The sequence below is a fragment of the Peromyscus leucopus genome, chromosome 10 (assembly GCF_004664715.2).
Source record: "Peromyscus leucopus breed LL Stock chromosome 10, UCI_PerLeu_2.1, whole genome shotgun sequence".
NCBI lineage: Eukaryota > Metazoa > Chordata > Mammalia > Rodentia > Cricetidae > Peromyscus > Peromyscus leucopus.
In genome coordinates, this window is record NC_051071.1 from 83,254,633 (window position 1) to 83,282,339 (window position 27,707).

At 43.2% G+C, this 27,707-nt stretch overlaps 1 protein-coding gene across 1 annotated transcript in view; it reads right to left on the reverse strand.

Moving 5' to 3' along the window:
• Positions 1-23,850, reverse strand: part of Prkg2 (protein kinase cGMP-dependent 2) — a 105,682-nt gene extending 81,832 nt beyond the window's left edge. Inside the window, exons 1-2 of the mRNA XM_028873158.2 lie at positions 23,242-23,850; positions 10,438-10,911 (exon numbers count right to left, since the gene is read on the reverse strand). Coding sequence (XP_028728991.1) covers positions 10,438-10,898 — 461 coding nt within the window. The 5' untranslated portion in view covers positions 10,899-10,911; positions 23,242-23,850. The remainder of the gene's footprint in view (positions 1-10,437; positions 10,912-23,241) is intronic.
• Positions 23,851-27,707: the final 3,857 nt, after the last annotated feature.

A 27,707-nucleotide genomic window follows, 5' to 3' on the forward strand; every position in this document is an offset into this window, starting at 1 on the left:
AGTGAGCAGTGTTTATAAATCTATATTATAAGCCCGAGCTCTCACTTCAAACCAACTTAAGTACCTTCTCCCGGGGCTGGACCCAGATACCTTTACAAATAATTCCCCAGGTGACTACAGCTTATTCTTAGAGAATTACAGTTGTGGGACAGTGGCACGGCTCAGTGGGTTGCACGTACATGTGCACACACACACACACACACACACACACACACACACACACACACGTCAAATGAATAAATAAATGTAGAACCCTTTTTCTGAAGATATAACAAGGGATGCCATCATTCCCTCTGCAGTCCTTCAGCACTGGAAGGGATGAGAAGGTAGATAAACAACAAAAATGTATCTAACAAATGGACATTTGTCAAGCAAGCAATCGGCTAACACCGAGTAATTAAGAGCTAATTAATAATCAATGTTTACTATAGCACTTTGATATGGCACATTCTCTTTCACAGTATAACAAGTGGATACAAAAATGAGAACGGCCTTATTCCCCTCTCCCTCCTCCCAGCCCCCACACCTGGAACTTGAAGCATGGCCGAGCATTTGGGGGACACACTGCCAATCAGTCTTAGAACTCTAACTTTTTAGGTTGTGATAAAATATACGTTATTCAAAAGGTGCCATTTAACTACTTTTGAATGCATAGTTCAGTAGCATTAAGTATATTCCCATTGTCTGCGACCATCACTCCCCTGCTTCTGGCATCTGTTACTCTGTCTCTCTGTCCATCTGCCCCTGGCCATCGCCACTCTGCTTTATACTTCTATGTGTCTGACTACTTTAGATATGTCATATAAGTGGAACTAGACAACATTTGTCCTTTTGAGCCTCATCTACTTCACTTTGTATGATATCTTAAAGGTTTGTTTATACTGTAGCATGACGTATAACATCTTGTTAAGGTTGTATAATATCCCATATGTGTGTCTTCTACATACTATATTATGTTTCTACATTCATTCACTGGTAAACATTGGATGGTTCCTATCATTTGGCTCTGACGCATGTTGCCATGAACACAGAAGTAAGACTCTGAACTTGTTGTGTGCGCGCCTTACATATCCACATGGCCATTTTTTGATCAGAGAACCTCACTTCAAAGAAATAAAAGAGTTTGGTGTGACATCTACTTTACATCCTTATGTAACACCTTGCCATACCGTGGGGACAGATCCAAGGATTTTTTGCTCACCAACAAAACAGACAGCAACAGTGGAAGGCTACCCCAGGGTTTTATGACTGTTTCTAAGCCAACTGCAAAGAGAATACCCACCTGCCACAAAGAAGTGCCCTGTGGTAATGAGGCCCGAGAGAGGCACAGCCAGCAGGGGACTCTCACCAGGTCTAAGTTGCTGAGGTCAGTCCTCAGCCAAAATCAGGAAGAAATCTAGGACTTCAGTCTTGTACCCACCCGCACTTAATTCTATGAACAGTTTTATGAGCTTGGAAGAGAACCTTCCTCTAGAAGGTACTAGAAAAGAGCACAGTCAGCTGACCTCTTCACTGAAGCCTTGTGACCCACCTACACAAACAGCACTGGCCTCCAACCAGGAACACTGAGGCAGCAAATACATGTTGTTTACATTGCTAATTGTGCAGCAACCTATCACTTGGTTTTCTCTGAAGCTCCTAGTCCCAATGTCTCTAGTCCCAAGACATTTCAAACAGTAACCTTTTATAGTCTCTCCTTAGCTCCCCATCCCTATTTCTCATAGTGGGGGTAGGGAGGACATCTCCAGAGACTTCTTTTCTTCCCACCCCCAGAGCTTAGTTATAACTTCTGAAAAGAATATCAAAACTGCTACCCCCCCCCGAAACTGAAATGATGTGACAAGCTATAATACTGGGAGGCTTATCTAGACAGAGGGATTCCTGACCACCCATACTTTAATATAAATTATATCTAAAACATCCTCCAGCTAGGGCTGATTCTAGATTTAAAGAAAAAGAAGAAGACACCTGTCAGTTAAGACTGCCCTGAATGATTTACAACTAAAAAAACTTCAAAGACAGACTATTTTTAAATGAGAGAGGTGTAGTCATAGGATAATAAAGGTATTCTTTGCAGAAGAAGGTACTTCCATACAGTCTAGACACCTGAGAGGTTTGACCTTGTCTCGGCTCTTCTTGCCTGGGAATTGTATTGCTGTTTAAATCTTAGCAGTCAGACGGGGAGCAGTGTTGGCTCACAGAGACTACAGTGTTTGTGAAAGCAGGGCTGGGTCGATGCTCCATTCTGACCTAACAAGCATAGGAAGAAAGATACTGTCTTCTCCACCACACTGCTTCTGCTCCTGTCTCCTGCAGGCATATAGCAAGGAAAACACACAGTGCCTAGAATAACGATTAGGAATAAAAGAGAGACTGTATCAGAAAGGCACACCCTCTTTCAGATGACGCTGAGAGGATGTCAATAAGGGAAGCTAGACGCTCCCACTCCAGGCCTCCAAGACAAGGGTTCAAAGCCAGTCCACACAATTCCAAATCCACATGACCAATAGGGTCTACAGTAGCTACAAGCTGAGGAGCCAGAAAGCAAATTAAAATACATGTCAAAGTTGCTGAGATTAAGTTGTAGCTGTCTTAACATCTAGCTGAGGTGACACATACTTTAGATTCTGGAAGGTGCTCTGCAGGCTACTTAGAGAAAATAAGTCAACAGTCTTACCCAGCTGCGGAGCCTGTGTACTGCAGTAATGAACCATGTGTCAAGATGTGCCCATGGGTGCAATAGTGGCATTAATGTTATAGGGGTACCCATCTGCTTTCTGGTTGAATTTAAGGTCCACTCCACAGGAGGAAACACATGCCTAGTACTGCAAATCCAGCCAAGAAACCATGGTTGGGGAGCTCACAAGTCCCAGTGATTATACTGCTATTATTTTACTAAATGTGCATAGTATCAAACTGCCTTCTAAATGTATACCTCTCTACCCATAATTTGGTGCAAGTTTCAGACCTGATCAGATTAATGTCTTTATGCCATGATCATGATTAATGCAGAGGCTCACAACTGTCCAAGTCTCAGGAGATAAGCATCAGCGGAGTGATCATTCACAACTGGAACCATGTTTCCACAACCCAGGGGCCATCTCAAGAGAGGAAGATTGTAAGGGCCAGGGGTTGGGGACAAACACAGCAACACATTGTCTTCTGGACATAATGGGGCTACTGCGCTCTTGAACTCCCCAAAGACACGGTTGCCTGCCTGCACAAGACCAGGGCAGCCAATAGTCTTGCACAGAGTGGGAAGGGATTCATGAACCCCTCTCCTCACTGAGGCACTATGGACAGCTAATGGCTTCTGGAGGAGAGAGGAGCCGGTTTTCTTTAGGGATGTGGCTCCAGGTTAAGTTGACCACACTCCAGTGCATGGCCCCACACTCATGAGTTTATGGACAACACAAACTGGAGTCGATGAGTTATTAAAAGGAAGAAAAAGAGAGGACACAAATTTTGAGAGATGTGGACGTAGGGGTGGATCTAGGAGGGATGTAGAGGTGGTTCTGGGAGGGATGTGTAGATAACTCTGGGAGGGAGGGAAGAAGGGAGGGGTCTGGGAGGGAAACGTGGATCTGGGAGGCATTGGGGAGGATATGATCAAAATACATTATATGAAATTCTCAAAAAATATTTTTTTAAAGAAACTGCAGATGATGACCCTGAATAAGGCAGCTTGCTAAGCCTCGGGTACTAGCACTCTGTGGGGTTACAAAGGCAACATTGGCTTAACTATATTTAAAAGATTGAGCGTCATTGATTGAGTATGCAGTAAATAAGCATTGACTTGAATTTGTTACTGTGCAGGGTCATCATCCACTGTTGCCTGCAACCTGAAGCTATTGGTTAGAATCGATACACTGTGTAATATAAAAACATCACAGATATTCTTCCTAAGAATGTAGCCCAAGGGGTAGTGTCCTCAGGTTCTCACAGCACTTAAACAGTGAGCCCTTGAACTTCAGACAATTCAAAACAGTCAGACTTCAAGTCACGGGTATTTTCTGAGACGTCATTAAACATTTTCCTAAACCCTGGCTGCTGACAGCTAGAAGTCAGGATTGCAGCAAGAAGAACTAAAAGGCAGAAATGAATAAAGCAGAGCATTTGAGAGTCAGGGGCCGAGACAGAGAGAGGCTGAGTGTGTGGAGCTCAAAGCCCTGTATTCCTAGAGAGAGAGAGAAGGCAGAGGCCGGGAGTGAGAGGGGCTGGATGCCAGCGCTAGGGAGGCCATTAACTCATTTAACTGCTTCTAGACGACAAGGCAGCTGCACTTAATTCTAGACACTTTTAAAACTCCCCCATATTTACCCTCCCTTTTTCTTTAAAGCTAAAGGTTACCCCTCACCCACCCCAGGCCCCTAAAATTCCCCAAGCCTGCTTATACAACCTTAAGGGAAGCCATGCATCCCGTAGGCTGCATCTAGTTGAGAATATACATTAGACATCAGGTAAACGCAAACTGCAAACCTGCTTCAACCATCTCTCAACACTACAAGCTTGAGTCAAGTGATAAATTACCCTGAGCTTTCATTTCACCTTTGGTACAATGGAGAAATCACACATATCTGATTAGGCAAGTCCAAAGCGTCCTAGAGATAATGCATGGAAAACAACCAGCAGCTAATAGTTAAATGATGACTTTGTTTCCTCAGCCCATCCCTCAGCAGCTAGCTTGGATCTGGGTGTCTCTGTGAGCATTATTGCTATAAATCATAACCTTTGTTTCCAAACACCGTGACGACTTCCTGCACACACGGCACTTGGCAGTCATCACCCATAGCTTCTAGCAATCCCATCAAACAGTTAGATTTCTGTTTTCCCATGCCTTCATTGGACTGAGTGCCTCAGTGTTCGCTTTGATGAATAGTAAGGGTAAGCCAGCAGTATTTTAAGCGCATGCACCAACTTTTTATCTACCAAACTTGACAGGTGAACGTTTACAGTTTATTCTCAACATTTCTCGTTGTCTATTAAAAGCTCTCGGATAGCAATATGTTAAGTCACTAACTCAGCCCCTGTGCCCCACCCCCCACCCCCACAACTCCCTGGTACTGTGAACTCATTTCAGAAAAGCCCTTGCTGGAAGTATAATTTTTCATGAAGAATCAACAAAAGCAGAGAGGGGTTTTCTTGATGGTATTTCTTTGTTCTGCTAATTACAGAATTTAAATTATCCAGTTATAATTATTTAACAGTTAGTTTACTACAAGGCTTTTCAACCAAAATAAGAAGAGTACTATTCTAATTCTAATTTTGGAAAGGTCACATGTAGCAGTGTTAGAACCACATCTGTGTTCAGAAATGAAGAGCTTTGCAACCTTAGATAAGTGATGTCATGCCTCAGGTCCCAGTTTTCTCAAATGTAAAGAGGGATATGATGATCTAATGTAAGCACTGCATGTCTTCACATCTATGCAGTATTTAGACTGGTGACTAGCATATAGTTGCTGGTGTGTGTGTGTGTGTGTGTGTGTGTGTGTGTGTGTGTGTGTGTGTGTGTGTGTTTGTAATATGTAAAGTGAGGGAGAGATGATCTACAGAGTTGTTGGATTACATATCTCCATGTTTATGAAGCATCACACTGGTTGACTAGCACACATTTACTAATATATCAACATTATTTCTTTCCATAGGAACTTTCCTGTTGAGCAAGGGAAACACATTTCTCTGATGCACACTCACTGCTCAGTGCTGCTTCAAAAAGGAAGCCCAAATAATAACACCATACTCTTCATCACTCCTTTTCTACATCTCACTTCAATGTGTGACTCACCAGCATTTTTCCACTTTTACCTATTCAGCTCCTGGGGTGGGAGTGACAAATAAAACTAATTGTCCCTCCTAAAACTGGAGTCAACATCTGAAGTCCTGGCAAGTCTTTGTTTTAGCTTTCCTTTTCTCAGAAGAACAATAGTTCCAAATGATAGTTTAAGTGTTCTCCGCAAAAGGCGCTCTTACCAGCCACTTACCAGATGTCTCTGATAAATCTGCCTGTGTTCCACCAGACATTCAGCATGAGCTTGTAATTTTGCTCTGCCAAAGCTGGAGTTTGCTAAACAATATCTACTGAAACAGAAAACTTATTTTCAGCAACGGGTCTGATCTTTGGATGCCTGGCTACCTTGGTACTCATGGCAAGTCTGACATGGACAGAAATACTGAACCCTTCCCCGGTTTCAGCCTCGAGAAGCATAGGACTCATTCAAATAACCACATGTGATCCGCCATGCACAACACAGCCTGGGTCAAATCCACTCTTCATACCCTTTACTCATGGGGCTTAGCTTAGGACACAGCTCACATTCACCATCAGTGAAACATACAGGTCCTACCCAGCTCCACACAGAAAGAGGAGGAAGCACCACCATTTCTAACCAACAGATGATGCTATCATAAAGGACCTTGGTACTTGGGATTGAGTTCTGTGGGTAGATCTAAATATCAGAGGTCTCTAAGTCAAATCTTAGATTCCAATCTGAGTTCACCACCTTCTGTGGTATATATTGTAATATCCATGTGTGCCTTTCTATACTCTTGCCCAAAGAGAGTAGCATGAAATGGTCATTAAGCTTCATCTAGCTCTAAGGTCTTCTAATATTCACTTATATTACATTTAAATCAGAGACAAAAACTCTTAATAGAATGTACTAACTCTCATGCAAGTTAGAGCACTCCCATAAACCTGGTGCCTGTAATAGAAGCAGACTGCATGCTTACTCAGCTGTCTGCCTTTGAAAATCTAAACTGGTCCATAGGCTCAATGCCAAGTGATTACATAGGACCATGGTAAGTGCAGTGCCACTTCATAGCTATTCTGCTTTGTGCCCACCTTAATCTGTTAGGATAGTTCACATTTTCTGTGGCTTTACCTAAACTAGCCTTACTTTGTCTATAAAGTATTCCCAGCAAGCACATATTGATCGCAGTCCAATGGTCGTTATAAGAAACACATATCCTAGAATGGCAATAACCAATAATCTTTCAACAGTTGTAGATATATAACCATAGTTAGCTGAAGTTGAAAATTCATTTCCTTACAGGCACTAACCACATTTCAAGCATTCAATGGCCACATCTGATTGCTGGCTACCACACTGGACAGCATGGGTTACAGAGCCTGTCAATCATCGCACAAAGTTCTACTAGGCAGCTGAACTACTCTAGAGCCTAATGCTTAAGAACAAACCCTTGAACTGTAGCAGGGAATTTCTACACCTCCACAGTCCCCTGCCATGCCATTACAAGTTCCCCTGCTTCAAGCACAGAGATGCAATTATGCAGGTTGCCTCTTCGGACTCTAAAAGTACACTTGGTGGGTCCAGGTCAACAAAGCTGGCATGCGCTGAGGCTGTCTTGAGGTCAATAAGGGTCACTCAGCAATCACAGTGTATCTATGGAGAGGTCTCAAAAGTCCCAGGTGTGAGTGCTGTAAGTGACAGTTCCTCATGGATTATTGAAATGGAATTTCAAAGTTCTTAATTTGTTATCTCATCAAATTGTATCCTCTGTTAGCTCCCTAAGAATTGATTTTAAGAGAGCTGTGAACCTCTGTTAGCAATGATATTCTTTTAAACAATATATCACAGTGATATTCAATGGCTTTCTGAACAAGCATGGAGAGCAAAAGTCATCCAAAGTGTATGTGATACATATATCTTGGGTATAAATTTAGATTTCAATTCATTCAGGAAACATTACCGAAGCTCCATGAATTAATTATGAGAGCCTAGGAATGAACAGACAGCCATTTTAACTGAGTGCATTCTCACATCTCTAGCAGACTCTGCTTGGAAAGCAGCCGAATCAATGGGCTGTGTATATCAAGCTTTGTTAGTGACCAACAACCCATATTCCTAGTGCTTTGACTTCTAGAACATTGTTTCTCATAAAATTTTTCACAAATTGCATAAGGAATAGTCCAGATCTATTTGGTCTTTTCCTTCAAAACTAGAAGTGTTTAAAAATGGAAAAATTGTTAGTGGTGACTACTTCTGAAAATTTACATCTCTGAATGGATTGAGCTAGCCGCGCTCACCCAGTTATTTCAGACTGCAGGAGAAATGTATTTGACCGTTTATCAAGGGAAGTTGAAGCATAAGTCAGTCAATGAGAGGGAGATGGGTCCATATCCTACTTAAGTATTTCACCTATGACCTCAAGGCTTTGTGAAAGCAGATGAGGATTATTAGGGCATGAATGATTTGCTGCTCTATTTAGGACCAATCATTAAAGAAAATCAATTAGTCTTTTGGTCTCCAGTACTATTAAAAAAATCAATTAGTCCCTTTCTTCCTCCTGACCTACACATAGATGTGTGGCTGTCTGGTTTGCCATGGGGGAGGGGGAAGGCTCACTGCTAATCCTTACTCAGTGGCACACTGCCTTTCAAGTGATCTCTTCACTAAACACAGAAGAAAAATAATGGGGGTTTAGCTTAGAAAGTCAAAGTGCATAAATAACAATTTCCTTTGCCATGTAATAACTAAGCTAACCAAACAATTCAAAGGGATATGTTTGTCTCATATTGTTCAGCTCTAGGGGAGTAGTGTTTTGATTCAAGATGAGTGCAAGTCTTTGGACAAAGCAACTAAACAAACCCCTGGTTTAAAGATGAGAGAGAGTAGCTTACATGGATAGGAAGTCAAAGATGGATTAGTACTAAGTATTCTCATACACTGTCCCATATATAAAACCAGATTCAGTTTGAGAAGATTTGGGGATGACAGTAAATGATCTATTGCATATGCCCACATGCCCACATGTATGTGTGTGTATATGTGCATAATGACATAATGCATAACATCCATGTGTCAAAATACATAGTCTATCAAAAAGAATAGTGAATAATATTCAAGTTCTGAAAAATATGAATGTTTATAACAGCTATAAATCTAGACCACTAAAATAATTATTATTTTGAAAGAAATAAATAGAGAAGACCTTTCTAAATCAACTAATAATAAAACGCTGGGCCTCACAAAACCCTACTAATGTCTAATATTAATCAGATTTATTTCGCCTACAGAATCATATGATTAATAATCCAATATGACTATTTTTCCTTTCAAATATTTATTGATCATTCACTATTTCAATTGCTGTCAACAAATTGAAGAATTAAACCCCCCTTCATAACTTTGTTGTCAAGATTAATCAGCTATTTGTTTAAGTTGGATGTTTCATCTTGATTTATGTTACTTGTGCCTGTGAGTAAATTAAAATTTGATTTAATTTCATAGCTCTTGCACAGAGATACAGGCTCAGCCGAGACATTACCAAGACAAAAACCTCATGTCAATTAAAAGCACTTACTCACTGAAAGACAATGCAGAGAGGAGACCATGACTCATCTTTCTAATCAATTTCTCCTAATCAAGAAATCAAACTTTAGTCAGAAGCATACCCACATATGCACACTGACATACACTTAAGAAGAAAGCAGTGGTAAATCTTACATTTTCTTTTAAAAATTCAAAATTTTGTGCCCAACATAATACATGGTAAGAACATAGAAACCCTAAATTTCCAATTTGATCAATGGACATTGTATACATGTGTTGAAATATCACACTGCACATATAAATATGCACCGCTATTACATGTTGATCTGAAATATTTAAATGGAAATTGATCAAATTCTATAAATTAATTCTAACTTCATTTGTTCCCTTTACCCGAAATGCTCTTTTCACCTAATTTCTGCTCAGTGTTTGTCCTTCATGTCTGAGCTAAAGGTCACCTCATCCATCAGCCAGGCCTTCATTGACAATGGCACTTCTTTTACCATTTCCCCTCATTCCCTGGACACCACCCACAACATTGCTTCCAGTCACTGTGCCTTTTACTGAAATTAATAATCTCACACTCCTCATTTGTCTCTCTGCATGCTCTGTCTCTCCACACAAGAAGGCAAGGTCTGTGTCTGTTTCTTTTAAGCGCCCAGCCTGGACTGTGCAGTGAAGGGATGAAGTCATCCTCCTTTGAGTCTCCATCATGGCCCTTTCTCAGGACTCTCGCAGACCAGCCCCTAGGAAGCTGGCTCTGCTGTACCTGTTCAACCCCACTGTGCTTTGTGTACATCGTTAAGTCTGCTTCCTTAGGAAGACAAGTGCACCTTTCCTAAATGATCTTTACTCCTCTGGGAGTGTCAAGAGAACAAAGATGGTATCTACTAAATTTGGCCCCTCAGTTGTACCTGTCTCTGAAACTATATCCCTCAACCTCCAGGTAAAGTGCAATTCCAGATTTGAAGAAAAGGTTGCATAATAAGAGATACATTTCCTGGACAAACCCACTCCACAAAGTTCTCCATACCCACAACTGAGGTTGCCATGCCCTTGGCCATTTGGGAAGCTTCATGGCCACCTCTCTGGTCTTCCCTACTGTGTAGGCCACTTGAATGACCAGAGCACAGAAACTTCTTACCTGGAGTCCTTCCTGACTCTTGCTTTCTCAAAGGAAAACTCAGGGGGTTTGTTGAGGTCATAGGTTCGGGTTGTTGGCTCTGCAGACACTCCAGCCTTTGCCCCCCTCCTGCTGTGGAGAGAGACCAGCCTTGAGGTCTTGCGGTGAACCTCCAAAGGCACTTTGTCAGGAGAGGCCTGCGGTGGGATTCCTCCCTGCACGTGGATCACATCCTGCAGCTTGTTCAGCTGGATACACTTGCTCTGCAGCTCTTCTGTGAGCTCCGCGATGGCCACAGTCTGCTTGGACAGCTGCTCCCTCAGCTCCTTCAGGTGGTACTCCCGTTCCTGAAGCTCTGCATCCTTCCTCCTCAGCTCTCGTTCCAGCTCTGCCACTCTGTTCCGCAGGGCATCCGTGCTGAGGTTCCCTGGCTGGCCGTCTGGATGCTTAGCATGTTTGGGTTTCACTGAACCATTTCCCATGTTGCTCAGGAGCCTAAGGGAGGGCACAGAACTGGGAGTGAGCAAGTGGAGTTCCACTTCCTAACGGCCCTCCCCTTTCCAGTCTGCTTCATAAACAGACACACAGCAGTCATCATCCTTTGATAAGCAATAAACTCCTCCAGTCGCACAAAGAAAGCTAATGACAGAGTTCCTTTATCCCTCTACAGAGAGCAGCTAGCATTTGTGTTCACTCTTCCCTGTTCTTTCACCAGTACAAGCATCACACCTGAGCGTTTTCTGCAACGGGCCTGTGTCAGCTGCTGTTCTCTTTGGTCCTTCTCTCTGGACAACTGTCAAAAGCATCCAACAAGACTGCGCTTTGGATGTCAGCAGGGCGGAGAGTCGATGCAAAGGAGCAGCCACAGCAACCGAGGCTGGGAAATGTCACCCCTCCCACCCCTCCCACCCCTCCCACCCCTCCCACTGCGGCTCTAGCAAAGAGCACCCCTTGGTTTAGAAATAACATGCCTGCACTCCTCACAGAGTGGAGGCAGATTTCGTATCGCTTTACTAGCAGTTTGTTCTTGCCTGCCCCCCCCCCCAAGTGTTGCCTCTCTGGCAATGCTAGTTGTTATAAACTTTTGAACTGTGATCCCTGAGAAGAAAACGTCCCTGCAAAGCTTCTTCTACATCCTTCACTTTAGGTCCCCAAATCAAGTGGTGCAAAAAGTGATGGCCCATGGTGTGAGGCTCTATTCCTTCATTAAGAAAATCTTCAGGGCTCAAAAGACAGCTCAATGAGTCAAGGACGTGCCACACAAGTGTGAGGAATAACATATGAATGTTGGGTGGGCACCTCAGCCTGCCTGGATTCCTAGTGCCCAGCATACAGAGACAGGAGAAACCTGGAGCAAGTTGGGTAGCTAGACTAGCCAAACTGGTGAGCTCTAGGTTCAGGTGAGACCATATAAGGTAGAAATCAATTTACAATGACACCTTAACGTCAACTTCTGGCCTGCCTACACATGAACACAGAGGTGCGAGCATGAGCATGCTTGTGTGTAAACACACACTCATAGCCTCACGGATTCACCAAAGTTATCACTAATCCAATGAGTCTTGGGTTGCTAGAGGGAGATTAGAGATTATAAGGGGTAATTTTAGTTGATCTGTCATTTTTTTAAAGTTCTAAAGCTATGTATTTATTTTAACATTTATTATACATTCAAAGAGCTGGCACCAGAATGTTTTGTTCATTGATATTATTATTTCAATAGAAAATAAGTGGCATGTTTAGGTTTACTGAGGCAGTTCCACATAAATAATGTAGATTTTGAAAAACAGTAAGTCAGGGCTGGAGAGATGGTTTAGCAGTTAAGAGTATCAACTGCCCACAACCACCTGTAACTCCAGCTCTCAGAGATCCAGTTCTCCCTTCTGGTTGGTCACCATAAGCATCACACCCACAGGTGCCGACACACAATTACAACTTAAAAAATAAAATATTTTTTGAAAAGGAAATCACCTGCAGGTGATAAGTTTATTGAGTAAATTTGCACAACTGAAGTACCGCAGATGCCACCCTAACTCTTGGCACACCAAGCATTGCAGTTTTGGATGGGATAGTCTGGGGAACCAAACATCAACTGTGAAAATCATCTGAAATACTTCTGATTTTATAAAATCAGAACAGAGGATCAAAAACGAAGTTTATAAACACGTATTTCCCCACTCCTTCTCCGGATTTCAAGATCTTGACTTGATTTCATTACTTCTACCAGATTAATTGTGGCCTCTACAGAGGCTAGCTAGGTGAAAAAAATGTAAGGCAGTCTCCATATCTTAAACAGATGCTACCAGCCAACACAGGCTGCCAAAGACTGAGACAGAAATAAGAAGTGAAACATCTTTCAACACTGGGCCACTCCTCACAGGATTCTCCCTGGGAGCCACCGTTAATAAACACAAGCCTGTGAGGAGTTGCCTTCACAGGCTGCAGACATGGAGCAGGCACAGCCCTCAAGCCTCTGTTCAGCCAGCACCGTTTATTATTCACACCCATTAACTTCACACAGAAAGATGGAGGAGAGGAGAATTTAAAGAAGTGAGCCTAGACACACTTGTATCCATAATTATCCATTCAGAAGACGTTGATAGAGACTTGAGAATTCACTTGAATGCTACTCTGAAAGGCACTCCCAAAGGTTTCTATCATGCAGCCCTAAGCCATCTTCTAGGCAGACTTTGTGAACAAGGAGAGGAAAGGAGGAAAAGGGATTGTCTTATAGAGAACTCAGCAAGTATAAGCAGATTTAAATATAATATTAAACCAATGACTCACTCTGTATTCACAAAACAATTGCTTACTAAGCTTCAAGTGTCATGTACTCTATCAAGGCATATCGTCTCATGGATTAAACTTGGACTTGACAGTGAACAGAGTTCTAACACCCTAAGTATGAAAAGATCTAAAATCATTTCCGTTCTGTGAACAGAGCAAAATTTGTACCGATCCAATCATCATACAAACCTGAAGCACAATTCAGTAGGGAGTGTTAAATCGCCCCAAACACCGCCCTCTGTTTGACTGAAGTCACTTGAGAAGCTGTATTAATCCTGTGAGCTATTTCGAATTCCTAGAATGGGGAGAGATGACAGCAGCTAACTTCTCTTTCAGCTCACTGAATTGCACAAGTTACTAAATCGTTCAAGACTAGTGTGAGTTCTTACTTCACCTGTGTAAGTTCTGCTGCCCCTCAGCAAGGTTTCAAGCCTCCAGCCACATAAAACCTGATTAGATTCACGGTCCATGCTTCCGATCTGTCACTAAGGCAAATGATTTCTCAAATATGGATTGCTAGCCACAAGGAGAACTGAGCTGCAGGATGCTGCTTCATCAATCTAGCAGCTACAGGTTATTAAAATCATTTTTACATTAAAGGACAGTGCATGATATAATAAGAAAAGACTTTAGCGATAAAAGCCCAATTTAACAGGAGCAAAGGACTCAGGCTACTTGAGAAGAGGAAGCAACCTGCCCTCTCTCCCTTTTAGTAATATGGGACTAGAGATGGGCTCATACATCTCTATAGGAGGAAAACACAGTTTCATTTCTACATGAGGCAGAAGTTTAAGGAACCAGATGCCTTGAAAGCAAAAGATCTTTCAAGATGCAAATATTTCCTTGTGGGAGGGAGACCTTACTCTTTCTGGGCCTTAAGTTCTATTGAGAAAAGAAACCATTGTGGAACAAACAAATAAATAAATAAACTAAACATGCCCCGCCAAAGAATTGGAGATGAGAAAACAGTTTGAATGGTGACACGAAATCCTATCCAGAATGTCCAGATCTCATTAAACTTGGCAACTCCTTAGCATAGCTTCTATTTATTCTTACATGCTGAAGTGAAATTCTTAAATCAAAAAGATTTACTGAGTTATCTTTGAAGGCATAGCATTAGTCACTAGAGAGGGAATACACTTCGGAGTCAGGTAGGAGAGAGAGGAGATTAAGTCTTGGCACTTAGCAAGAGGAGAGGAGAATACCATAGTTTCTTTCATTATCTTAATTCTCTTTGTGGAGAAGAAGCTACTCACAGAAGGGCAAAGGGACTGGGAAAGACTTTCAGGCTGGTTCACACCTTGCAGTCAGTACAGCCAAAATTTGTTTTTTCCTTCAGTCCTAGAGAAGTTTAAAAACAAAATCTTGGCTCTGATCTAGATAATATGTGATGTACTCTTTACCCACCTAGAGCCTGATAGAAATTCATCCACATGAACAGATACTGAACACAGACACACATACACACACACACACACACACACACACACACACACACACACACACACATACACACACACACACACACACACACACACACACACACGGGCAGGAAATACAGAGGGAGGGAGTGGGAGGGGAGGGTGGTTGCAAGCATATCTATAAATATGGGAGATGGTGGTATAATGCTGGCTAAGGCTACAGAGCCAGAGTTCCTGTCTCAATACTTTTGATCAGTTTTCCTGTGTCCCCAGAACAGCTACTAGGCTTCAGTGATAAGAGCAGAAAAGACAGATTGACACATAGACAGACAGACAGACAAATAGATATAACAATTTGCGTATTATTTAGAATTCTTAGAGGATCATATGACTTAGAGAATTTAGCACTGCTCCTGGTGTATGGCATTCTGGCATTATGACTGAATAAATACTAAATAGTTACTGAACCAACCCAAGTATATTGCTAAAAGAAAAGGTTGAGAGGTTCTTCAGTTCCATATCAGAAGAGCCCTCTGGTGTGGGACAGAAGGAAACCAATAAAAAGGGACCATTGTCTTCAAGATTCTAATTCTCTCCATGCTTATTCTTGATTTCTCAGAATCTTTTCTTACATATTATGTCCTCTTTAAATCCAAACTTTCCATTTTGATAAAAAAAAAAATAAGTTTTTCCAATAGCAATCTCTGAAGTCTCCAGAAGGAAGATGGGGCCCCAACAACAACAACTCTACCCAATCCAGAATGATGCCACAGTAATCATCATCATACTACACTTCTTGCTAGAATTTCAGACAATCTTATCCATTACTCTGAAACTTGCTGCAGAATCTACAGTTAGTCTAACTGAGATTCAACTATCTGAGCTTTCTCACGGTACCCAACAGAGATACCATCACCCCCAAAAAACAGCAGGAAGCAATTCTAAGAAAACAATGCCCCTTCTCCCTAAGGTTTCATATTTCTCAGGGTTATGGATGATGGTTATAGGGTTGAGGGTGGAAGAAAATATTAAACTCAGTATTCTCCTTTAAAAAAAGAAGGGAAAAGAAGAAATGGAATGGATAGGTATAAGATATTATGGTAGATTTTTGTATATCCTAGTAAACAAATTTAGTAAAATAGCAGCCTTAGACAATTTGCACTGTATTTTGCACTGTTATGGATCCTTATATGTTGATACAAATGTAAACTATTTTTATATTCCTGCTTAAGATAATTTGTATATTGATACAAATACAGAACTATATTTGTTCTGTACATATATTTCTACTCTTATTTGAAATATTTGTATATTGATACAAATGTAAATTTATATCTGTCATACTGTATGTATGTTCTACTTCTGTTTAGGATATTCTGTATATTGATATATATTTAAGTTTATTGTCATATTGTGTATTTCACTATACATTCCTACCTCTGTTATAAATATCTTGTGTATTGTCACAATTTTGAAGTCATTTGCTTATAGACTGTTTACCTTATTTACATGAAGCTTTAGTTCTTAGGTTATTTCAGTAGATAAGACTTATAGATTTATAGTCACCTATGCTTGTCATCTCTATAGTTATGTTAGTTAAGTTATCCAGATTTACAGATACATAGGTTGGATGGACAGGTAATCTTCAAACACTTCATAGACCTAGAGAATATGGCATTGAAATAACTTAGAATTCTGTTGACGTGAGACACAATTGCTCCTGGCAGCACCAATTTGGTCCCGAGAGAATGTTGGGCTTCTAAGACATTTCCAGTTGGAAGTTTGTCTTCTTGGCACAAAATGGCCTATTGGGCAAAGAACTGCCCTTGCCTCAACTGCTGACAATACGAGTGCTGTCCTTCTGAACAAGCGGGACAAAAGGAAAAGTGACTTCTGAACTCTGCCAAGACAGAATAAGATGGTCTTTCAGAATTCCTGCTTCTGAAAATGGTCTGTCAGATACTCTAGGCCTGTAGCCAATTTGAATGCACCAACAATGCTGAGAAACATTAGGTGACTGTCCAGGCTGCCAGCTGTCTCTGTCTACTCTTGCAAGATTCCCAAAAGTTGCTTGCATCCATCTTCCATTTCTCAGGTACCATTATATTCCTTCCAGGTCTTTGATGGGATTGAAGACTAGCAATTATAGTTACAACTTTATATACATATTATCTTAGATAGAACATATTAAGTATTAGATTCAGGTTCTTTAGGATAGTACACCTTTTGGAATGATCTCTGTAACATGCCATTTACCTACACTCTAGACTTCTCTGGATTTTAGTATGTGTTTCTTGCTTAATATTGTTCGCATTGGTTGTAGTTCCATCTTATCTAGGTCATTAACCCTCTTTTACCTCTGGACAATATTTGATAACCTTTCCTTATATATAGTCTTGTATTAGGTTAGAACCTTCTTATTTAGACAAAAGGGGGAGATGTAGTAGGTAGCCATTCTTGATCTGGAAATTCCAACCCCCATTGAGGCTTCGGTAACTGTCACGCCTACAAGGCAGGGCCAAGAGAGGACCCTGAAGACCCGAGATCCAGAGGCGCTGCTCTCTCGGTTCCTGGACCCTGGACGCTGAAGCTAGACTGAGTAGAGTTCTCCAGAGAACACCGCGAGACTGCACTGCATCTTCCCCAGACCCTGCAACCTACCTATCCCTTCATTTGTAAGTTATACCACTAAATAAACCTCCCTTTTAACTACATGGAGTAGCCTTAATAATTTCACCAATAGGAAATGACTTATGTCAATCAAAATAACGTATTGATCAAAAATGTTACCAAATTAGGCAAACAATCAAAGGAGAACAATCAGAGACCTGACTCTACCCCACATTGTGCTCACTACAAAGCTGCAAACATTGTGAGAGTATGAAGAGGAAAGTAGCTGTGAGGGCCCAAGTGAAATCATAGCCAAGTAGATCACTGGAACAGCATCCCAGAACTGTGCAGTCAACTGACCCTTGAAGAAAGCAAAGTGAAGCCCGTGGAGAACGAGCACCCAACACCTACATGCAGGGAAAGAATGAAATCACATAAGCACAGAATTTTACAAAATTTAACTCCAGGGTAGATCACAGGCCTAAACATAGGACACAAAATTATAAAACCTAGAAGATATCACAGAAGAAAGTCAAGGTGATCTTAGATTCAGTGGTAATTTTTAAAATAAAAGGCCACAAGTAACTTATAAAAGGAGAAATTGTTAAGTTTATCTGTTGCTAAAACTCTGCAAAAGAAGAGAGTGAAATGGTCTTGGAGAAAGCAAATGAAAGGGATGTTCTCCACACACAACATTTTAGACAAACCTTAAAATGGCAAAAGACCTGAAAAGACACCCAATCCAAGATTTATAGACAACAAAGAAGAACAGGAGAAGACACAGTCATCTGTGGGTAGATAAATTGAAACTGACCCAACAGTGAGATACCAAACACAGAGATGACGGGATATGGACCAGCAGGAAGGTTGGGGTCACCAGAGGGCATGTGAGGTGATACGGCACCTTGGAAGACAGAGTGGTCATTTGTCACTAAGTTAATCATGCTTCCCGTGTTTATTCAATATGAGTCATGTGGCTTCCTCAACACCTTTAGCTTTATTCATAAAGGTTGCAATTTGGAAGCAATCATGTCCTTCTGTTGGTTAACAAAGAAACTGCAGTCCATCTATTTAACAGAACATTATTCAAGAATAAGAAGTAGTAGTAACCTATGAGAAGACACAGGGGAACTTTAAAAGAATATTACTAAGTGAAGCAGTCAACTGGAAGAACCTACGTTCTCTATGAGTCCAACTGTACAGCATTATGGGAAACAGGAGGAGTACAGACAGTGAAAAGATGAGTATCCACCAAGAGTTCCGGAGAGCAGGGGAGAAAGGAATAAACAAGCCAAACACAGGTAGTGTTTGTGACATTGAGACCATTCTGTACTGCTGCGGACCGCAGGAATATATCATAAGAACTCAGCTGGTTATGGCAAAGTCACTACCTGGAGGGATCAGGGAATTCCTCCAGAGGAAGTCAAATCCCAAGGAGTTTTTGGTGTTACTTGGCTTGTTATATATCAGCTGTCTTCTGTTATGAAAATCATGTGTGCCTTCATAGTTTTCCCAATTGACTTTCCCCTAAGAAGGGCTAACAATGTGGACTGATCATTCTCTAGACATACACATTCCAGGCATTTGGAGAACAGCCTCAGGAAAGGCTTTCTCTGGAATCAGATATCTCCCCTAACCACTTTCAAGGACTAAAGGAGACATCACCCAGGTGGTCACCCAATTTCCGAGGATTAACAGTGATAACAACCCACAGGCGAGTCTCCTGACTTAAGGTAAATTCCACAAGGGGACACCGCCCAAGTCAGGTAGACATTAAGTAATAGCTTTACACAATTTAGCTCAGACATGAAAGATGCATGTTATTGCACACTTGTCCCAACCCATGGGATATACAATACAAAGGATAAACCCAATTATAACTGATGGGCTTTAGCTAGTAATATATCCATGTCAGCTCATCAATTGCAACTAATATATCACACTGTTGCAAGACATTTAGAACAGCGACTAGAGAGACAACCCAGAGGTTAACAGACCTTGCTGCACGTCCCAAAGACCAGACTTCAGTACCCAACACCCACACAGAACAACTCAAAAGCAACTGTAACTTCAGCTCCAGAGGCTCTGACGCCCTCTCCTGGCCTCTGTGAGCACCACACACATATGGCACATATGCATGCAGATACATATGCACATACATAAAAATAAATGTCAAAAATAAAAGGAAACATATTTTCGAGGTTGTTCAGAACAAAGGAAACTGATGGGGGTGGGACGGAGTTACTGTACTTTTCTATGGCCCGAGAACTGCTGGGAAGTAGAGAGTCTCTTCATTAGAAAACAGAAGACTTACTATGAACTAAATGCAAGAAAACCCAAAGCCCAACTCACTGAAGAAATGGGCTGAATGCAGGATGGGTGGAAGCAAAGTAATGAGTAATAAGGCTTAAAAAAAGGAATATACTGGAGTAAGAATCCAAAAATGCACAAGCCTTATTATGGTATCTGGGTTTTAATGCAAGCCAAGTTCTTTTTCAAGCTGTATAGTCATAGCTGTCCTTTAGAAGACAATGCTCCTGGAATAACTGTGGAACCAAGAGAAGGAACCTCGGGAGAGGGAGACAAAGGCAGCTGCACCAGTCCAAGTGAGATGTGCTTATGAGATTAAAGCCGGCCCAGAGTCTCAAACCTATTCTAATGACTCAAACTTCTTGAACTAGAGAAAATACAGACTATCTCCATAGCAACTGGGAGGAGGAAAACATTCCTACAGAGGATTTCACAGGAGGGATGGTTACAGGTAACTGCAATTTCCTTTCCTTCAATAAATCATGAAAAGCAGAGTAGGGGTTTTTTTTATTATTATTATTATTATCATCATATTGGCAGTTTAGCTTGAAATTGGAGGAGGGGATTGTACTGGCTCCCTTAGATAAAATTCTAAGATTATATGAAACTGATGTGTATCTGTATGGCTACCATTTACTGGTCTCTCCAGAGCTCTTTTAGAAAATAATTAACCATCACTAAATACGGAAATCCCTGCTTCTTCTCCCTGAAGCAACCCAAACAGCAGTGACCTCATGACAAACAGCTGACTCTCCTCAGAGGGCCACAATTAAAAGCCCATTTCCACCTGCCCTGTGACAGTGGCCAACAGGCTCAGTTTTATCTATCCACAGCATCTCGATGTTGAGACTGCTTTCCTCTCCACTCACAACCATATGAGTTTGTCATACCAAACTATCAGCCACTACCAGCAACCTGTGGACGAACCCACCCCCAGCAGAATTTACATCATGAATTTTATGAATACTAACTATCCTAGATACTAAAAGGTTTAGTAGCATTCCATTCATCTCTTTTGGTGGTGCAGCCATGCTACACAAGCGTATAAACAATAATCACAGAAATGTGAGCTGGTATGCACAAGCCAGGACGTTCTAGCCAATGGAATTCAAGCAATGGCAGGGAGAAAGAGAATCAAGACTGCATGGTCACCTGTGGCAACTGGATGAGAGCTGATGCCATTAGCCAAAATGAGGGGCAGAATTGGGAGGCGGAGTACCAGTTTAATTTTGTACATGCTCAAAAGGAGAGGCTTGTGTAGATTTCAAGCCCAGGAGCGCAGTAAGCAGTAATAAATAAGGGACTAGAAAAACAAATGGCAGGGAGAAACAAAGACTTGTAGCAGTAGTGGACAAATCAATGGAAACGGAAGAAGGTCCCTGGGGTTTGTGATCACATAAGAAACAGTAGCACTGAAATCTAAGAACTAGATTGGAAAGCAGAGTAGAGATGTGGTAAGAAGGTACGTGTTAAAGTGAGGAGGGACACCTCCACAGAGAACTGCAGGCAACTGAGGAGAGCTGGGAGCAGGAGAGGGCCTGGTCCTCCCCAGGGAAGAGTACACCAATCGGTTGTCCAGCGCCAAGTGGCCAGCCCTGAAAATACACACACAAGTAAACACACATACAAGCAACATTACATGGGCCAAACAGGAGATGTGTCTATCTATATCTGTATCTGTCTAGATATATGTATATCATACAATAACGATGAAAAAATGAGGCCATGAATTTAAAGGAGAGCAGGAGCGATATATGGCAGATTTGGGAGGGAGGAAAGGGAAAGAACTGTTATGACCACATTCTAATCTCGAAAAAAACAGAGGTGACTGAGAGTCAAATTTGGGGCGGAGCCTCTAATTGCACAGGCGACAGTGGGGTATGTCAGTCCCAGTGTTTTGATCTTGGACAGGTTGGAGGAAGGTGGTGCTTCCATTCTGTGTCACTCATTTGCCCGGTGAGACGTGTTCCATGGAGCACCATCTACAGCGGTCCTCCATGACACAGACCAGAGAGAGGAGGCATGCAGAAGGAGCCTTATGGAAACAGGAGATGTACTGAGCTTGAGATGCCCGTGGGCCAACAAGATGGGGACGCCTACGCCAGATGCAAAGAAGGAAAACCTCAGGTCAGTTCTACAGAGGTAAGACTTGAATTCACATGACTAGATGAGACCACGGAGGGAGATAAGAAAGCATTACCTACATTGTCGAGTGTGGACATACGTCATACTTGCGAAAATATAATTTGTGGGAGAAGAGAAGGAGAAGCAACACATTTTGGGTTGGATAAGGATAACAAAAAAAAAAAAAACTGTAGGAATAAGAGAAGTCTGATAGACACCATGGAGATAAAATTTTCAAGTGGCCAGCAGGCTGTAGCTCAAATCCCAGATGCATCAAAAGAAATGAGATCAGAGAGGAAAGCACAGAGGTTAGCCATTTCAGAAGAGTGACGCTAGAACCTCATTTAAAAGGTACCACGGAAAGAGCTGATGCCAGGAGTTGGGACTTCAGGATGGTATCAATGGGGCAATGCAAAGAATGTTTACAATAGTAGAAGTAAGAGTACTTATAAGCCCAGGATAGTGAGCCAAGGAAGCTAGAGAAAATGAAAACAGAGGAGAAGAGGAGAGAACTGGAAAATAACACGGAGGAATCAGACAATACAAGTCTCCGGGGCTTGGGCACCAATCGGACAGCACATGTCTTCTTTCCCTGTGAAGTGAGTTCTCATCTCTCTCCTGTGAATTCAGAGGCCTGGAGTCAAGGACTGTTAAAAGTGGGTCCACAGGCATCATCCTTGCAAGTCGTTTATTCTTAGCTATGTCATGTAGCGATGCCGAGAACAGTCTAATTCTCCAAAGAGAGTCTTCACCCCATCACCTCATTACCCTGGCGTGCGAAACACAACAGGAACATGAGCAACAGCTGTTGTATATTCTGTGGGATGATCGCCTTCTCCTTGAGCTAAATAGAAACTTGCAATGACGAGAAACGGTTTCTAAGGCTTTTGTGTGTATGGGGGTGTGGCAGGGAGCAGGTGGATGTTGCACTCTGTTTAAGAAAAATTGCCCCTTTCCTACAGAACTTTGGAAACAAGAAAGCACAGAAGGCAAGGAGTCATCCCTTCAAAGGGTCTCCTGAGCTGGTTCTGTTCTCAGCCCCTGGCTTCCCCTGTTCTGCCTATGCGCTCAGTTCTCATCCTTCAGCTGAAACCCATTTCTTTTTCTCTCCTCTCCAAGGTGGCTGGTTTCTTAGCGTTTGTTTGCTCTCTTTCCTTCTTCACCAGAATATGCAAAGACGTGAAAGCGCCCCAGGGTGCTGAGTGACAGGACACCCAAATAAGTTTACAGGCACTTGTAAAAGTCCTTGCAGGAGTCCTGTATCCCCAATCAGCTATCCAGACCTTGGAGAACAAAGCCTGGCTGGCACACCGCGACAGCAGCCCTGAGACCCCAGCCCCAGCAGAACTCAAGGATGGTGCAGCCACACTGTGCTCTAAACCCAGCCACTGTACAGAGCCACCGGCGCCACACGGAGAGAACACTACGCGTCCACATGTCCACATGCAAACAGCATGAGAGACCGGCTGGGTGTGGGAGAAGCGCACACCGCGCAATGCACGGCCAGTAGTACCCTCTTGTCCCCACGCCGTCCCTCTCCGCGCGCCTCCCGGGTGCCCGAGCCCCCCAGCCTCACCAGGCCGCCGCGTAACTTTCCAGGTGCGCAGCTCGTCCAGCGCCTCAGCGTCCTCCACCACGCCGCCCTCCTGCGGCCCCAGCCCGGCTCAGCTCAGCTCTGCCCCGCCGCGCCGTGCGCACGGTGCGGGGTCCGGGCTGCTGGCGCCGCCGCTCGGCTCGCGCTGCGTGGGAGCCGGGGACGCGGCGAGCGCGCTGCGGGCAGGAGCTGCGGCGACGTGGGTGCTGCCGCCGCCTCGCTGGTCTGCGGGGGCCGCTGCGAGAAGGAGACGCCCGGGAGGGAGGAGGGAGCTAGGCGGAGAGGAGGGACGGAGGAGGGCGGGGGTCAGCCTGGCGTGGCGTGGGAGAGCCCGGAGCCCGCTTCCTTGAAGGTGGGGTCACCGGCGCCGGCGCGAACCTGTACTCCGGAGCCAGCCTGCAGCAGTCTGCACTTTATACCTCGAACCTCCGGAGTGAGGAGGCAACTTAAGTAGGGCGATAACATCGTGGATGCAAGCGGGTGGTTGGTTGTGTTATTATTTCTATTTCAAGTGTGTGGGCCGAGGGAGAGGAAAGTTGAGGAGGGTATTCATCATCGCCTTCCCTCTCCACCCCTGTGCCTCCAGCCTCCTCTACTGCAGGCTCTTGCTCTCTTGCTCACTGGCTGGCTCTCCCTATTCTGCCTTCCTTATCCAGAGCACAAATCTGCACGCACACATCCTGGACATGCTCTCTGGTGTCACAGTGGTGCCCTTCTAGAAGACACGTGACCCAGGGGTTGCTTAGCCGCACACTCTTCCAGCACTCTGGAGCCTGACCTCCCTTCTAGTCTGCCCGTTGTACGTGATGCATGCTGGGCACAGTGGCTGAACCGAGTTTCAAGGGACAGAGAGTATACTTCCTAAAAATCTGTAAGGCTTTATTAGCACGGAGCTTTCTTGGTTATTCAAGCAGGTAATTTAATACTCTCCTGTGGCCTTTTAGGCACAGTATCCCGAGGCGTGCATTATAATTCTCTAAATATAAATAGATATACTCACCCACCGCAGTACCAGTACGCTGTGCTCTAATGTTCTGAGCGTCCGCTGCAGCGAGTCCCTCTTTCTTCCTTCTCCCAGAGGAACGTCCTGGCACATTCACAAGGACAGGGGCAGTTTCTCTGCGGAGTGGACAGTACAGTGAGGGTCTATTCTTCAATTTGTATCCAGAGAATGTTAGAACCCGACTCCCTGGGAGTGTCAACCACCAGGAGGCTGTGGGTCTCCTGTAACTCCAGCATGCACTATTACATACATAAACCCACATAGAATGAGGCCCGTGTACACTTGTTGAATGGGGCCATTAAGTTCCAGAGGAGGAAAAAACGGTTGTTTGTTTTTTTCTGCTAACTGGGGAAAAAAAATAAGCCCAGGTACTTTTTCACAAGTCTGTACATTTTTTTAATTAATTAATTAATTTATTTATTTATTTTGCTGGCCTCCAATACCGCCTAACCAGAGAAGATGAGGATGAAGAATTCCAAAGAGAAGGGGAAATCTATGGGAAAATAAGTCAGGAGTAAATTATGGCAAGAAAGGATTTTAAGTCAGACTTGAGACATTGAGCCGAAGCTGCCATTTCTAAAGAATACAAGAAACATAGTAGGAGTAAATGCGTTTCATGAACGCTCTGGGTCTAGTGTGTGTGGCACTAGGTCAACCATGAAAAGTTCTTTTACCTCATTGAGGTAAAAGCTTGGAAACCACTACTGGGGTACAGACAGCGGTGGAGAACTAGAGCTGAAGAGGAACCTGGGTGCTCTCCTGGCAACCAGGTAGTCTTCTTTCAGGTCAGCTTCACGGAGAGCAGGGAAGAAAAACAAGCAATCCTGGCATCAGGAAGGGGATAGGGAGGGGGAGGGAGGGGGAGGGAGGGGAAGGGAGGGGAGGGGAGGGGGAGGGGGAGGGGGAGGGGAGGGGAGGGGGGAGGGGAGGGGAGGGGGGGAGGGGAGGGAGGACAATGAAGAAGAAAGAGCAGAGGGAAGGAGGAACACTAATGCTCTAGAAGTTGAGGCTCTCACACATTCTTTCTCTGAGTGCTTTAGACAGACCCGGACTCACTCCTGGTGCTTACTCCTAGAAATTCAACGGCGAACAAAATGAACTTACCCTGTCAATTTAGAGTCTATAATCCAGTGGGAGACACAAACATCAAACACATAACTATATATGTGATAAATACTGTGAAAGAAAAGAATGGGAATATGAGGTCCTCATGTGAGTCTGCCACTATTAATAAATAACCTAAGTAAAATGTCTGAAATGATAAGGACATTTATTGTTTCATGCAGCAAGAAGTCCCAAGGTCAAGAGGCTGGAGTTGGTCAATTCAGCGACTGAGTGATTCCAGGGAGGGTTGTGAACTGTTTCCGTTATTCTGCTGCTATCCCTAGCATGGCAGCTTTGGCCTCAGAACTGCCGCACCCATGGCTTCTGGACTCGAGACTCTCTAGTTACGCAATTCTGACCCTGCCAGAAGGCAACACAGTGTCTTTTTCAAGAACAGGACAGTCTCTCTCAGAAAGTTCCAATGAGACTTCTTCTCACCTTCCCTTTCTCAAAACTGGGTCATGTGCCCAGCTCCAGAAGCCGGGAATAGTGGCGTGTTACTTTGGTTGTTTGACTTGAGCTCTTCAGGATTAGCCCGAGAAATCTTCAGGACTGCAGTCTCGAATTGGATGACTGAAAAAAAAAAGAAAGAAAGAAAAAGAGGAGGAGGTGGCAATGATACTGAGTAGGCAATGTCGGGTCTGCTAGAGGAGCTCAGAGACATTTCACTAACGTGATTTAAATTTGAGATGAGTAAGAATGGGTTGGAGGTGAGGAAGAAGCACCTGCCGGCAGAGGGAATCCCCTGGTATGAAGTGTGACCTTCATGACAGGTAGAGGCTTGTGTCCTTTTTCACTCACACTGTTCACGGCCCCAGGCAGGAGGTCCTCGAGAAGCAAGTCAAAGAGTTGACAAGCTAATCATCTTGACCTCTTCAGTCTCCTCGGAGAGTGAAACGTCATCATCAATTGCCTTTTCTCTGCCTTTGACAGAGGGATGCAGCTTGCCTCTAAGCTCTTTCTGAGGTGTGCCTTTGGTCTTTGAATACAAAAATAATAGGTGTTAATGCCTAAGTCTTCTCCTCTTGGATGTGACTCTGCTACACTTGGCTCCCCTGACCTCTCTTAAACCTAGTCACAAGCAAATAGGTATCCTCATGATGTCAAAGCTCAGGTGTAGCCTATAACTGTTTTGGCCACTGTGTCTTCTTTCTTCTGGTTTTGCGAATTCCTAATCTCAGAAACCTATCAGGTGCCTTTGGTGCTTTGGTGTTCGGGTTCCAACATCATTTGGCATGATAAAATAGCTGGGCAATGGGTTCCACCAGTTTCTGTGCTATAGGACTTCTGGGCTGCCCACACCACCATCCAATGCCTCCTTGATGCCCATGACTGCAGCACAGTGGTCCTCTCTGACACCACAGCAAGATGATGCTCCAAGTTTCAGACTTACCCACCTCTCCTACTAGAGTTGAAAACAGGGACTTTGTGGGATTGATCCTTAAAATTCCATAAACAACCTAGTTCAAGCCTCTTCATTTTATACAAAAAAAAATAATTTTAACAATTAACCTCCTTCCTGTGATTTGTTTTTCACAAAGATATCAAAGACATGAAAGAAACCAATATATATGTACATATACATAGTGTCTCTGCTTCCTCCATGGGAATGAAGTATTACTATTTCTAATGTCATATACTCTTCCAAGCCCAGCGCTGGGACCATTGCTTCATTCCAGCCTGAACATACCAAGGCCTCTCACTTGCTTAGGATTCCCCTCTGATCCCAGTGAGAAGGAGGGTGAGCTTCATAGGCATAAATTACAGGCACATCTGAACATTTTCCTGCCTCACTAGGCGGCAACTAGAACCTTCCTGTATCCCCTACCTAAATTGGCCTTTGTCTGGACCATGCTCATCTCTTCCTTTTACTACCTCAATTTCTGTCCAGTCTGAAAGATCCCAGGGCCCTGTCCTCTTTCTATAATAAATTATTGCTTGTAGACATCTGGTCCTCCTTCAGACACCCCCCCCCAAGAAACACATTTCATCTCAGCCCTTTTCATGGCATGTATCATTTTCTGCTTTGTATTACCACTGTCAATCTATGTTTGTCCCTCTCTGGCAGACTATAAACACCTAAGGACATGACCACCATGTACTTCTCCTTTGCTTTATCTCTTCTAACATGCCGTGACTCTGACTCCTACAGTCACAAATCACCCAAGATAATTAAACGTATGCTTCTCAGATTCTATAGAATATGGAGAATGTTCTTGATTTTCCTTATGAAATAAAGACAATGGATTGGAATGATAATTACTTCATTTAAAAGTTAACACTCCGCCCAATCAGGAATCAAGAGATAGTCAATTTTCCTACAAAGTACCAAACTATAAAT